The sequence below is a fragment of the Poecilia reticulata genome, linkage group LG16, assembly GCF_000633615.1.
Source record: "Poecilia reticulata strain Guanapo linkage group LG16, Guppy_female_1.0+MT, whole genome shotgun sequence".
NCBI classification, from domain to species: Eukaryota; Metazoa; Chordata; class Actinopteri; order Cyprinodontiformes; family Poeciliidae; genus Poecilia; species Poecilia reticulata.
The window spans coordinates 25,782,176-25,796,678 of record NC_024346.1 but is presented as its reverse complement, the minus strand read 5'-3'; the positions used below and the strand labels follow the sequence as shown (position 1 = coordinate 25,796,678).

General features: G+C 40.7%; 1 protein-coding gene across 2 annotated transcripts in view; it reads right to left on the bottom strand.

Annotated features, from left to right (window-relative positions):
* Positions 1–485: 485 nt before the first annotated feature.
* znf236 (zinc finger protein 236) overlaps positions 486–14,503 on the bottom strand; it is a 56,046-nt gene continuing 42,028 nt past the window's right edge. For both annotated transcript variants that reach the window (XM_008431998.2, XM_008432000.2), the window contains exons 27-32: positions 13,550–13,707; positions 12,046–12,174; positions 11,616–11,810; positions 10,017–10,146; positions 7,117–7,290; positions 486–1,298 (exon numbers count right to left, since the gene is read on the bottom strand). In XM_008431998.2, the coding sequence (XP_008430220.1) occupies positions 1,186–1,298; positions 7,117–7,290; positions 10,017–10,146; positions 11,616–11,810; positions 12,046–12,174; positions 13,550–13,707 (899 nt within the window). In that variant the 3' untranslated portion in view covers positions 486–1,185. The remainder of the gene's footprint in view (positions 1,299–7,116; positions 7,291–10,016; positions 10,147–11,615; positions 11,811–12,045; positions 12,175–13,549; positions 13,708–14,503) is intronic.

Sequence of the window (14,503 nt, the reverse complement as noted above, 5' to 3'; positions counted from 1 at the left end):
ACATACAAAAAAATACATAGAATATATGAGATTAAATAGAAATTTGAGACTTGTGATTAACCTGTTTAAGGGAAACTTGCTTAAAATCAAGACATTTTAAGGCCTCAATGTTAGATACATGAATTTTATTGTTTTATGACCCAACCCTGCTTTAAACTTTCTCCCTGTCTTATCTGCTACGCTCAGTCTTCGTGCTGCTGCTTGTTCTCTAATATTCTTTGCCACCACCATGGTTTACCGAACAGCTGCATTTATACAGAGCTGGACTGAGCTAACGGCTGGGTTTCACTTTGGTTTGTAATGACTCAGCACAATCATTATGGAGCTGGCTTGTGTTCTTGTTTGAAATCTTGCCACATTTTTCTTTCCTTTACTGCAAAAAGAACAAGTTAAATTTATAGAAAATGTTCTTTAATTTGTTTGTTTTTTTTAAGTCACCAATAGAAAATAAAACTACAAAAAAAAACAAAAAAAAAACAAAGGAGTACCATCTTGGCTTTACTTGATAACAATGTGCTAAAATTACATTTATGCAAACAATCCGTTTTTTCCCAGTGTTTTTCAGAAAATATACGCCTTCTAGCTGCAGTATTTACAACGCTGCTGTAACTACAGTAAACGAGCTGCCGATGTCGGTCCAAACGACACAGCAGCAAACTCAAATCATGACATCGCCGAGAGGTCGGCCTCCCTCGTCGAACGGGCTGAAAATGACATCACTTCCAGGCGTGGTATTTACAGTATAAACATGTCAAAAAAAGTGACAAATATTTCATAAATCGGTGGTAACCAGTCGGCCGTGACGGCGAATGTGGCTTGCCTCCCGTCTCTCTGTTACGTCGGTATGTAACAGACTCCGTTTCTCTGTGCGACCGTCGTTCTTGTCGACGGTCGGGCTGCCGAGCGCCCATCTCTCTCTGGGGAGCTCTGGCTGATTGAGCCACGCCTCTCCGGAGGCCGATGATAATCAGAGAGCAGCCAAACAGATAAAAGTCACTAAGCTCTTCCTGCGATGCGGGAGAGGCGCGCGCTCCCTTCACTTCACCGCTAATTATGACAAAGCAGCAAGGCGGCGGACGAAGCCTCCCTTCGAACTTATTTATAAAGTCAGAAAGCTTTCTTTTTTTTGTCCTCTCCCCATTTAGACGTTCGGCAAACTCTCGCTGCGAAACTCTACGAGCGCAGTCAGGGGAACACGTTGTGCCAGTCTCCGGTGGGTTCCGGAACCACTTCCAGGTCCAGCTGAGGCGCCGGCTCGTCCTGGCCGAGGGACACGTCTTGTAGTTGACCTGTAGCGGCTGGAAGAGGAGGAGGAGGCGGAGGAAGAGGAAGAGGAAGAAGAAGAAGAAAAAAAATCAGAGCACATTTGCATGACGGTTCCAGTAAATAGTTCCCTAGGGGAAAAAACAAAACAAAAAAAGAGTTCTGTAAAGCAGAAGAGAAGCCGGTTAACACTCATCGGCAGAGGAGCGCCGGCAGCTCTCAGTCTGAAAGCGATTTGGTCGAGGCTGTCATGCAAATGAGACCATCTGTCAAAAAGCAATCTTCCTCTCCTTGCTGAAACGTTTGTTTTAATATTTCACATTCTTCCTCCTTTTTTTTTTTTAAAGCTTATTCTCCCTATGAAAACACAATGTGCGCAGAGCAAACCATTCCAACCAGTTGATGGATGCGAAACGGTCTCATTTGTAAGATGTAAATACGGCGGGAACCGTTCGACTTAAAATCAATTTAGGATAAGCCGACAGTTTGGCTCGGGGTGGAGAGGTTCCGACGGCGCTCTGTGATAATGCGGGGGCCACACTCTGGATTGAGCCTCACAGCGGGAGTCGCTTTTGTTGTCTCTTTGTCAAAACCGACAATTTGGCAATGTTTCTGGAGCACGAGAGACAGAATAACAGGAACAAACAGAAAAACACGAGTTATGAGGAAAAGACAGATGCATGATTACGAAAGAGTCCTGTGGCACAGAAAGGCATTTCCTGGTTTTTCAAAGCCTTTCCAAGGTTTTCTTGGCTGCTTTGTTCAACCACGTCAATGAATGTCCAATTTAAAAAAAGAAAGAAAAATCTAGTCGTTTTGCTTGATTTTCTTTTCCTGCTTTAATACAAAAGGAAGCTAAACTACATTGAAACTACAGCATAGATTGAAAACTATGCTTCCGACGTACTTATCGCTGTCCAAACAACAACCTTTTTGTCGATTTGCTCAAACCGTTGAAACGGCTCCTTCAATTTGGACACCCTATGTACAATCGGCTCTCACGCTCGGCTAGTTTAACCTGAGCGCAAACAAAATCATCTCTTTCAACATGCAGTGAGATACAGCGAGCGTTGGGAATTTGAAGCACTTGCAGGTTAATTCCCTTTGCAGACGACAAACACTTATGCCTCTATGATTTCGATCAGTGTACATGATGTGCTTATGCACCTTCCTGTCCCTGCTGCACACAGCCTTGAAACGCGTGTGTGTGTGTGTGAGTGTGTGTGTGTGTGCGCGCCCAGCAGAGCTGAATCAAATGTTTTACATTTGCTTTACTGTGTTCTACGCAGTCCTGTAGACGCATGAAACCACAGTCAAATTAAGTTTTTGTGCACATAATCTTGATTCTACGTGGTAAAAATGCCAGTGATAAAATCTTAGGTGTAGTGTTAAATACAAAGTGTTGGTGTTGTTTTCACACCGCACAGCTTTAAAATGACTAGTGTGAATGTGCACTAGCTGTTGGAGTTAAATGAACATTGGTATTTTTACTGCGCATGAAGCTGATTCTGTATGAAATAAAACGGTCAAAATTGATTGTCTTTTAGTAAGAACCCTTCAGTTTTCTAACCGGAACACAAGACAATCCCGTTTCTACAGAGAACAACCTCAGAGAGCCCAGCATGGAAAGTTCTGAACTGTATTTCTGCAGCGACTCCCGGAGAGCCGTTACTGAAAGCAGTGGGGTGCTGGATGCTCCAAGCCTCGGAAAACAACTACAGCGAACTCATGTTTTGTTTTTTGTTTTTTTAACAAGAAAATGATTCAACAGGGATTTTGCTCTAAATGCATCCATCCACGGCTCAGCTAAAGCCAAAGCATTTTTGCTTTAATCCCAACGAAACACGTGGAGAAACAATGTCTTTATTGTTCCTCCTGTGAAAGTGTAGTTAAAAAGAAGTCGTTTTCTTAAAAAAAAAAAAAAAAAAAAACTTAGCTAAAGATATTTTGGATTTTAGCCGCCTCTGTGCTTTAGCTTTTTTTTATTGTTTTAAATCCGAAAATTTTACTTTAAAGTACAAATCCATCAACTTATCGGGGAATAAAAGTAGTTTGACAGAAGTCAAAGTTCAAAATAACTTTCATTTGTAACCTGTCATGTTTGTCGTTGATGGACTATATCGGGGCATAAACAGAAAAGGCAAGTAGATGCTTCAAAATGCTTCTGCAGTTTTTACCAAAAAAAATAAAAATAAAGTTCAGCTCACAGCATTCGCACTGCATTTTCACAGGAAATGCCAATTGTTCTAGTTTCATTAAGTGTTCAGGCAACCCGGAAAGCTGTCCAAGGAAAACAAAGCAAACACCAAAGGTAGTCGTAGGAAAAAAGTTTCAACAAGAGTGAAAATGCTTCATGGAAGTAATACCAGGAGAAACCACCACAGACGGAGACGGGCTGAGGTGTTGCAATCTGTGAGCCATACGCCACGCTTTGCACAGAAGGAACAAAATGAAAGTTCCGAGTGAAGTCACATCGGCTTCGCTTCACAGCAAAACAAAAACAAAGGAAAAAAGAAAAGGCCTTTGAAAAAAGAAAGCCACCACTCCCTCTGGGAAACTGAGAGAAGAGTAAGGTGCGTTAGCGGGCTGAGTTGCTTCATCAGACATATGGCACCTTAAATCCGAACAGGAATCTAAAAGAGCCAAAGAAAGAGATCCATGGGAATCAAGGTGAAACATCAGCAGCGACAGAGCTCCTCCGTCTGCGGCTCTTTCAACAAAATGACTGAACAAGACGGACCATGATTAAAGGACGACACGAAAACAAAAGATTGCAATCAACGAGCTGGTTTTGTTAAGCCCTAAATTACCCACAACCCCACGCAGGGAACACGGCTCTTCCAACTGGAAGTTATTTTGACATTTTGGAGAGGCCCAGCCAGCGTCTCTGAGGTCAATCTGATAGAGAATCTGCAGAGTGGAGTGGTGGCTCAAAGATAGATAATCCAAAATACGAGAGGAAACATGCAAGCAGCTTTTTATTGCTGTGATGCCAATGTAGATTTTCCCATTGAGAAGGGCTGAAGTCATTTTAAGCATGCCAAGAATGACTTCAGTCTTCCTGTTAGCTTCTGAAGGTGTTGTTTGTTTGCAGTCTGAAAGCTAACTTTGGGCCGTCTTCACTCAGTAACAGACTCCACTATAAACTGTGCTGTTGATGGGATATCACCAATTAGGGCCAATCAAGACAATCTGGCTTTTTGTTGCTGCGTTGCAAGTTTTTGTTTTTGCATTGTGTCTTAGCATTTTGGGGTTGCATTGTGGCTTTTGTTGTTGAATTGTGGCTTTTGTCTCCATTTTCTGTCCAGGATCTGTTTCAGTGTTGCTGCAGGAGCAGCAACATCTCTTCCATGAACTTTCTCGACTATTGCATTTAGGCTAGCAGGACAGTAGCATCCGCTAAAATGCTAAACTGCTCTTTAGATGCTGTGTTTTGTATTATTGCAGTTATCCTTTTATGTCTATCTTTTTATTTGTATCATATCTAGAATTATTTTGTCAATTAATCTGGTGAAAAATCTCAAAGAAACAATATTTTGTATTGTTGTGAACAATCTCCTTTCCAATGAAATAACAACTTGCTCAAGTAAAAGTGATGGAAGTCGGTGCAGAGAGAAGCCAGCCAGAGAGATCTGAGAAAGATCTGTCGACGTCTAGCAGAGTTAAGGTGGGAGAAGCTTCGAGTGAGAAATGTGAAAATCTCAGCAAGAAGGACACAACTCAAGGTACTTAAGGGCTTTGAAATGGATCAGTGGAGAATGTGTGGAACATTTTAAACACAAAGTGAAATGACAAGGGGGGAAAAAGCAGAAGGTTTGCCAATTATTGCTGTAACTTCAGGGCATTATCACTTGATAACGTACAGGTCGCACCAAAACAGAGCAAACTCCTGAATTTTTAGAAAGTAATTAAATTTCTCAAAGTCAAATCTTTCTCTCATTCTAAAATTTAGCAAATTGAAAATATTTCATCGATTCAAACTGACTAAACGGTAAAAGTTTTGAGTTATGTCTTTTTTTATGAGGTGCATGCAAACGTCTGGTTACAAATGTTTCTTTTTAATACTTTTTTTAAAAAAATGCAAGATTTGGTTACCCTAACTAACATAAACAATATGTGCAAATTATCACAAAATTCTAAAGTCATCATCTCTGCATTTATTCCTGTGTATTTAACTCACTGTGTGCCTGGTGTCACATCCTCCTCCATCCATCTGGAAAACTCCTGAGTGTTCAGCCTGACAAGAGTTATTTTGTGTTCAGAGGCAGCAATTTAATAGAGGAATGACATCTGACCTGCCAATCCAGGTGGGTTAAGGATTTAGCGGGACAACAGCAACGTGACCTTTTACATAAAGTGACAAATATGAGCCGTCAGCTCACTGTCAGGCTCAAAAATGTTTTCGCGAAAGTTTCATTTTGGATGACAGCACTGCTTCAGAAGGAGGATAAAAAGTTTGACGTTGGAAAAAATGTGGGCTGCTGCATAGCAGACGGGCTCACAGGGAGGTAGCATGCTGTACGGATCACGCTAACTTTCTGTAGCCAAACAATAACTAACAGATTTATGTCTCCATGTACAAAAAGGGTGAATAATTAATCAACCAAAACGGTCCAGTAATGGACTTTTATTTTCTTAATTCCTTTGGCTGCTTTACTTCTGACCTCTGCCTGCTTTGAGTCTGACAGTTTAATTTCGATGGGTCGATGTACGACTCATTTTCTTAATGGCTGATTATTTAACAAACCCTCTGGATACACCGTACTACATTTGCGTTGAAGTTACACAACTATTTTCTCCAACAAAAAGTGGCATGTTTTTATGAAATGTCTTGTCTTTAAATCTTTAAAAGTGAACGTTTTTAGAAAATGCTCAAACGTTTTTATATGGTTTTTACCCAACTTTGATATTACTAAATTGTTTATCGCCAACATTTCAAGTGGCAAGCGTGTGCCGTCCTGCATCACCCTGTGAAACGCTCCTACTTTCCTTCCATGCCTAAAAAAAATAGATTAAAAACACGGAGGAAGACTATAATTCATGCATTAAAGGTTTAATGAGTTAGTTTCCTCAAGGCAACGTTATTTACCCCCCTGCATGTCCTCTGTGTGAGTGACATCCACGCCCGTGGAAAAAACCTGGGGAAATTGAAAACAGCATCTTCTAATCCTTGAGGAGTCTGGCCCCTTATTATCTGTCACTTTAAACAACTGCAGCTCTAACTTGACATTTTGAATCGTCCGCACCGTACTCCGTCCGGCGACCCTGAGCGAAGCACTTTGTCAAGCTACTTTAAAAACAGAACGTATATCTCTCCGCGCTGCTCTGCGCCACCAGTCATCTTCAATAAGCGCCTGCTAGACGCCAAGGCCGATTGCTCAAATGAGATCAATAATTATGCGTATGCGGGTTAACAGAAGGTCACCCGCAGCCTTAATCTTAATTGTTACGCTGTCAGGAGAAGGTAAAAAAACAAAAAGTCATGTCTTGGCAGAAGAGGAGCAGTGAGCAGTGGGTGAAAATGTCTGTCAGCAGAACATCCCGGCTCTGTGATTTATAGAAGCCTCTTGATAAACGCCATTGAAATCGCTTCTAAGAGGAGGCGGTGGTTCGCAGAGTGCACTTTTTTTTCTCCACTCTATCATCTAAAAGGGCTCAAAAGATCCGTCTGGTTTCCAGCGTAAACAGGGATGAATATTAGAGAACTGTTTGGCCACAGGACAAACAAACAGATACAAACTTTGCGGCAGATGAAAAAGCGCCCCGAAAAACACCGGACCCGAGTAGACAAAGAGAAAAAACAAAAGGACAGTGTTTGCGTTTCCTTTCACCGTCGCTCATTCGGCCACTCACCGTATCCGTGGGATCTCTTCATGTGGTGTTTCATGTTGCTCTTCTGCGTGAAGCTGATGCTGCACACCTCGCACTTAAAGGGCTTCTTTCCCGTGTGTTTGACCATGTGGACCTGCAGAGCGCTCTTCTGGTTGAAGGCCTTGTCGCACTGGCTGCACTTAAAGGGCCGCTCGCCTGCAACGGACATGCAGACACCGGATCAATACGCATCGTCGTCGTCGGAGATGATCAAACATGGTTTTAACGGGGATTTGCAAGTGGGTCCAATTAAGTCGCTGCGTTTAAATCGCCGGCCGTGAAAATATTGAATATGTGACAGAGACAGAAACAATTTTACACTACGGTTTGAGATGTCAGTCAGCGCTTTTCATTCCAACTTCTCATAATGTTCTAGTTGCAAAACTTGTTTCTAAACTTTGAAAAGTGGCAGGCTGTTGAGAAGTGCTTTACTTGTAAATCTGATCTCCATCTCAGTGGATAATTAAGTCAACAATAAGTCACTGAGATGTTTGCCATCGGCATTAAGCCTTAATGAGACAGCAGTTCCTTCCCCACAGATGTCTCTCTTATAAAGATTGTCACGCCGCTCCACTTTTAAGATTCCTTAAACATCAAAATAGTGTTGATTCGCAATGTTTCAACGTTTTTCTTTTGTTTGTTTTTTTCCCATCAACAGCCAATTCCTTCTATGTATTTTTATGAAAATATGATTTTTTTCAGTCTGGCATCAATTTTTTGTAACTGGGGGCAAAAAAAGGGGGTTTTAGTTTAGCAAACTGAAATTGAAAGGCAAGATTATTTACACACAGTCACAACTTATGTGTCAATGATTACTGACCGAGTTTGGAAATATGTGAAATTTTATTTCACTTTTTCAATGGTGAGCGCATTATGGCTAATCTTCCCCTCAAAACATTAGCTCTGCTAGTCCGCTAATAGCTAATTTGCTTAGCGCTTTTGCTAACCTTGAAAACATTTAGCAAACTTAGCTTCTCTTCAATTATTTTTTCAGGATAATTTCTAAAGTGCTTATTTACTTGGTTGTTTTTTTTTTTATTTTATTTTTTTACCTTGTTTCAAACAAGAAACTACAGTACCAAAATAAAACACGGACAGTAGAAAACAAGACGTAAATACAATTTCTAATGGCATTCTAGGACATGTAAATTATGTCAAAATTAATTTGGTGCTCAAGTGCGGATATAATTTGAATTCAAGTTACCTCTTTAGCGTTAGCTTGCGCCAAATACCTTGTTGGTGTAGCACTTTAGTGTTAGCGGATACAATCTTTACAATTAGTGCTTTAGGATTAGAGCAAAGTTTTTAGTTAGCCCTGACCACCACTGCACTTTTCCAATTCATCCAGCAGCTCCTAATTCAACCAGTTAGCTGCTCTGCCTTAGAAAGTAACGACACAAACTGTCTTATTTCACATGAGCTTGAATAATTCGCCTGTGACATTAATTTAAAAGCCAGTTGGCAAGTTTTCAATCATGTACAAAAGAAAAAGATGATGGGAACATTATTATCAGTTACTATTAAATATATTTACTTCACTGCTAATAAGTGTCTGAACACCCAGTCACCATCCACCCACAAATTAAAGCACTTTTGTATTCTATTATATGTGTCAAAATGGCTCAGGTCAGTTTTTCTTATACAAATTAACTACAGAATAAATGAGATGATTAGCCAGGATCACCTGAGTCACACTCTCTTTTCAAGCACCCTCAGACAACAAGGTGAAGGTCTTCTTCAGATTTGTAATTACATATTTACCTCTCAGTTTCTTACATCAGGTTCGGCGTGGCTAGAAATGATTTATCTTGAGCATGATTGAAACTGAACAAAACGCTGCCTCAGGATCTGCCTGGTGAGAATACGCGCAGACTGAACCGAGGGTGTTTGGGATTTTGTTAGAGACCAAAACGTAATTAAGATTTTTGCTATGTAAAGCACGGGAATTAGAGCTTCATCAAAAAAAATTCCGGAACAAATAATAATAATAATAATTTAAAAAGTAATCACTTTAAAACGCCTGTCATTAAATCCTGGATTCATTCAAACAAACTGTGTCCTTACCTCGAATTCAATAAGCCCCATTGAAAAGGTGGAAATGCTCATTAAATAGGCTATTTAGCTAATAAATCGTTAAGCTTTTGATAAGCGGGACAGTAATGTCACTTCAAAAGCTGCTGCTGCAGCAAATTGTTACTACAGACACTTAATCTTTAATTTGAAATACGTAAATCACACGCTAATTAACTTGCTGCCTAAACAACAAGGCAGCATTGAAAGTTTGAAATATTTTTTTAGAGGCACAATAAATACACTGCAAGCAGAGCAACTAAAAATGAAACCATAGCCAGATTGTTTCCTTTGCTACATCTCTTACACCAAACAACTGATTTAAATTATTTCAAATAAGTAATTTTCCCCCCATTTTGTGAAGTTGAACCAAACTTTAATTGGCCGTTCTGTTTTGCAGAAAAGCTCAAGTTTATAAACTTCAATCTTTTGCCTGAATAGTTTTCTGGACTGGATATCTTTTGACTGCCCCCCACCTCCCCAACAATGAATGTCTTTTTATCACACACATTCTTAATAAATGTAGGTGAATATGATGTTGTACTCATAAGAGCCTGAACTCTTCTGGAAAGATACAGGAGCTTTATGAGCATTTTTCTAGAAGTGCATTTTTAAGGTCAGACACTGATGTTGGACCACAAAGCTCGAGTCACAACCTTATAAGGTGTTCCATAAGGCTGAACTCTGAAGACCAGTCCAGATTTTTCACACTCCTTACTTAATTCGTACACTGGTCCCTGCTTAAATACATTTGGCATTACAGTGAATTTTAAAGACCTACATAATGAAAATAACCTTCAGCTTCCTCCCACCTGTGTGTGTTCGGTTGTGTCTCTCCAGCTGGCTGCGCTTTGCGAACGCCTTCGCACAAGACGTACAGTTGAAGACTCTGGGCTTCTGGGAGCTGGGTGAAGGGCCCGGCTGGTGCACACGCTCATGCTCCTGCAGACCAAATTATGAATATATAATACATGTACCTGCAACACTGTGTTTAAACTGTCAAAATTAAAGCGTCTCCATAGGCGCATCATGATAGCAAATCTAAACTGTCCCAGTAATTATTGCGTTTAATTGTTTTAAGATCATTTTCAAGCAGTATATTGATAGAGGCAGTATAATGCAAGACTCTCAAACATTATAATGAATGAACTCTAATTTTGTGAACAAAACATAACCCTTGAACTGAGAGATATTTTAAATGTCCAAAAATAAATAAAATGAAAAATAAAATGTAAATAAAAACCACTTAGGACCTCAAACCATAAATAAAATGGATTCTGATGTATCTCTAAGCAAAAACTATTAATCATCAGAATAGAAATTGTACACTGAAATTGTAATTGCTTATTATGACTGTTATGTCTTTAAGCTAGAAATAGAGCTAAAAAGCGGTGTTTGAAACAAAATGAAGAAAAATTGTGTTTTGGGACTGAACTTTATTCATTCCTCGCCCCAAAAAGAGAGATTTATCAGGGACCACATCCAGAATTTAAAATTGGGAAGAATGGAATGACTCCCTGCAGCAAAATATCATGAAGTTGAGCTAACATAATGTGAAATTGAGCTAGCTGTTACTGCTGGTATATGAGGACTGTAAAAAAAATTGTCACACTGGGACAGAAGCGTCATCAATCTTGCAGAAAAGATCTCTGAAAAATGAAGCCATTTCCAAAAGACCTTACGCTACATCCAAAGAAATTCAATATCTTGGAATCTTTGCCTTTGGGATATTTGAGTGCCTGATATGATCTATCAGAGAAATGGTTTAATATGCTCTACTCATTTTTCAGGCCCGATATTCCCAAAATCCATCTTCCGCCGCGTGCCGCGCAGAAAACGACCAAGGTAAAAAAAAAATAAAATAAACTTGTTTTCAATTTTTCCTAAATCAAACAGGAATTGATCTCCTACAGCATCACAACGTGACAAATAACAACAGCGCCGTTATATCCTTCCCACCATCCAAGTATACATCCAAGTTTTAGATGGAGGCTAATGAGGAACCAGGGGAGCAGAGGAGGAAAAGGGCTTAGTCACTGACTGACATTCACCTAATCCCAGCTCCATTAGTCAGAGTGAAAAATCAGTGCAGCTCCAATTGATGGAGCGCATTTTCAAAAGGCAAAAATAAAATAAAAAACCCTGTTGCTCTGTGGCCTTTCCGTAGCAGAAGTGACACGTGGGAGGGAAAGAGCTTGAACTTTAAGCTGCGTCCTCCTCCTTCCACCCTCACATGTCCTTCAGCGCTTCACACCGCAGAGGAAATAAAATGCCACTGGTCCTCAATGTTTTGTCATCTTCAGCATCGGAACAATTCTTCAACACTCCCTTCCGCATCTTGGCGTTATCGTCACCGTTCAATAAAAGACACACTTGACTGCAAGCAGCCGATTGTGCGTCACAGTTCTGACCTTGAGGTGTGTAGCTCGCTTGAAAGCCTTTTTGCAGACGCCGCAGACGTGGCAGCGGTCCTTGCCGTGAGCCTGTTTGCAGTGCCGCCGCAGCGCGTTGGCGTTCTCGCACAGCTGGTTGCAGTAATAACACTGGTTCCTGCTTTCCATGTCCAACTGGGAGTCTTTCCCACCTTTCCCCCCGTCAGCAGGATTCTGGATTCATAACAGAGTGTGTTAAGAGTTTACATTTCATCACTGCATTGGGAAATCCTCCAAAACGATCCGCTCCCATCTAATCGTCGCTGAAGGTTTTGTTGATGACACTCATGTTGTGATTTTCTACAGTTTGGAGCTAAATTCCTTAAATTCAGGCAAGTGTTATCCAATTTAATGAAACTGAATGCATTTAGGTTTTCCCTCATATTCTGCGCAGGACAACAATACTTACAAAATATCCATTGTCAGATGCCCCATTCGTGGATTGGGAATGGTGGCTGACCAGTAAGACCTGCTGGCTTGAACTGGCCGATTGTCCTGGTATGCCAGTCTCATTTAGCACAGCAGGAAACGTCTGACCCTAAATGTGGAAAAGATAGTCTTGTGAAGGATTTGATAAAAAAAAAAAAAAAAAAAAAAACATGTCTTCCTAGAAATGGTTGAATCTTGCTTAGATTTTTAAATCACTAACAATTAGATACGGGATAAATTCAATAAGAAATCACAATCAGATCTGATAGTGATGGAATTTCTGGATTGGGTATCATACTTCGGCCAATGAGTCAGACCCTACCAGCTGACGATTGGCAATGGCAGCTCCACTAACAGCGCTAAGCACTAATAAAAGCCCCTAACAAGGTTGAGCATTTCTTCACCGGTTGGAGGTTATAAAGTCTCAGTTTGACAGGAAGAAGCGACCAAAGGCAAGAGAGACTGAAAAGTTCTCTGCTGGATTGCTAAGGGACAGAGTCTCATGGCTAAATGCAGATGCCATCTTTATCAGAAGAAATCACAGCAACATCCTTTCCTGTATGAACAAAAAGAGGAAGGGGTTTGAAAGCTGGTGCTCACACCATCTTCTAACAGTATGCATGGTTACCCAGAAAGAACGCTCATTTCAGAACAGGTTTGGTTCTCGTCCTGCCGAACATCAGTGTTTTGGTGAGAGCCGACATCCGTTTCCATCCGTTCAAGGCAGCAAGCAAACATCATCAACAGGGGTGCGTTACACAACATGGAAGAAGAAGCTACTAGCCTTGAACGCCTCTGCGGCCCATATTCACTGCCTTGCTTCCTGTTTCTTTGTCTTCTGTTTCATCCCGAAGGAAAACAGTTTTGGCATTTGAGATTCTTCTGGAGGAAACACGCGACACTGGTTCAAAATCAAATTCAGGAAACAGAAAAGCTGTGTGTGGGACCTTGCTACTGTTTGAGAAGTTCCATCTTGTTCTCCTTTTGAACCTTTGAAGGAAGTTGACCTTAGATTAGATCCTTCAAAACAACCTCGCTGCTTGTTCTGCCCTCAGCTAAGGGAGTTGAGTTAATCACATCTAAGCTTCTGAGAAGATCATGCATAGTGAGACACTCGCTCAGGCTAATCAGAGAACCGGGCGTTATATTCATGAGCTCAAGTTCAGATTCAGCAGCTCTAATGCAAGCAAGTATGCACCAAAGAATCATTCTGATGCAAATCATGTTATCAGTTTGTAAATGGAGATGCAGGAGAAGATTTAGACACAAATTACAGCAGAATAACAAAGTGATTGTCTTATTCTGATTACGTCATAACCCGAGAACAAAACCAACATTAACTTTCAAGAAAAATCCTTTTAGATTGGAAAATACCGACATCTGCAGATGTTTGAATTCAGATATTTGGATTGAATCAGAACCCAGAAACCCTGGAAGAGAGCATCTCTACAAATACACACAGGTATGATTCATGTCCTTCTTACCTGTGCACTGAGGTTTAGAGTGACACCGTCCAGCATGCCCTGAGCGTCCGTGAGGGTCAGGGTGACGCTGCCGTCGCTGGCCACACCCCCTGGTGACATCACTAAGCTCTTGGACGCAGCAGTGTGGGACAAAGTGGTGCTGGGAGCCAAACTGGTTACTGGAAGGAACGGCACAGAAAGGAAAATAAGCGACTCGTAAGCGCACGTAAAAACAGAGTTCAGATGACAAATGTTGAACTGTAATAACAACTGCAAAGTGGTTTCGGGCACGTTGACCAATTCTGTAAATATAGAGACTGACTTTTTTTTTTTGGCAGTTCTTGTAAAACACCTTAAGCTCCGTCAGACTGAACGCAGCTGTAGGGATTATTTTTTAAAATCTTTTTACAGCGTGGGATCTAAACTATGTGACATTTCTGGGGTCTGTTTGTAGCTCTTGGCAGCAAACTCACTGTGACTCTCTACTATCTTAACATAGTGTCAAGCTTTCTGGTGTTGAATGAAAGCAGCTTCGTATGGAATGGCAACAGAAGTGAGCTAATGTCAAAGACAAAAGTCGTTTGAACGTAGCCTTATGGACATGAAATGTTAGCTAGCATTTTATGTTGCCAGCTAGCCATATCGTCCACTCTTACCCTCTCTAGCTGGCAAAAGTAAAGGGCCTGCGCTGCATTTATTAGACCTGAATTTGCAAATTAACCTTTTCCTTCTACTTTACAAGTTTGTACTAATTCATTTTGTCCTGTCGTATAAATTCAAATGGGATACGATGAATGTGTGTGGTTGCAATGTGAAAACCGTCAAAGGCATGGTAAGGTAATTTTATTTATATAGGACATTTTCAGCAACAGGGCAATTCAAAGGGGGTGAATGGCTTCATAAGGCTCTGAATTAACAACATCCAATCTTCCTTTTGATTGACTTGGCTATTATAGATAACAGCTAATGCTACCA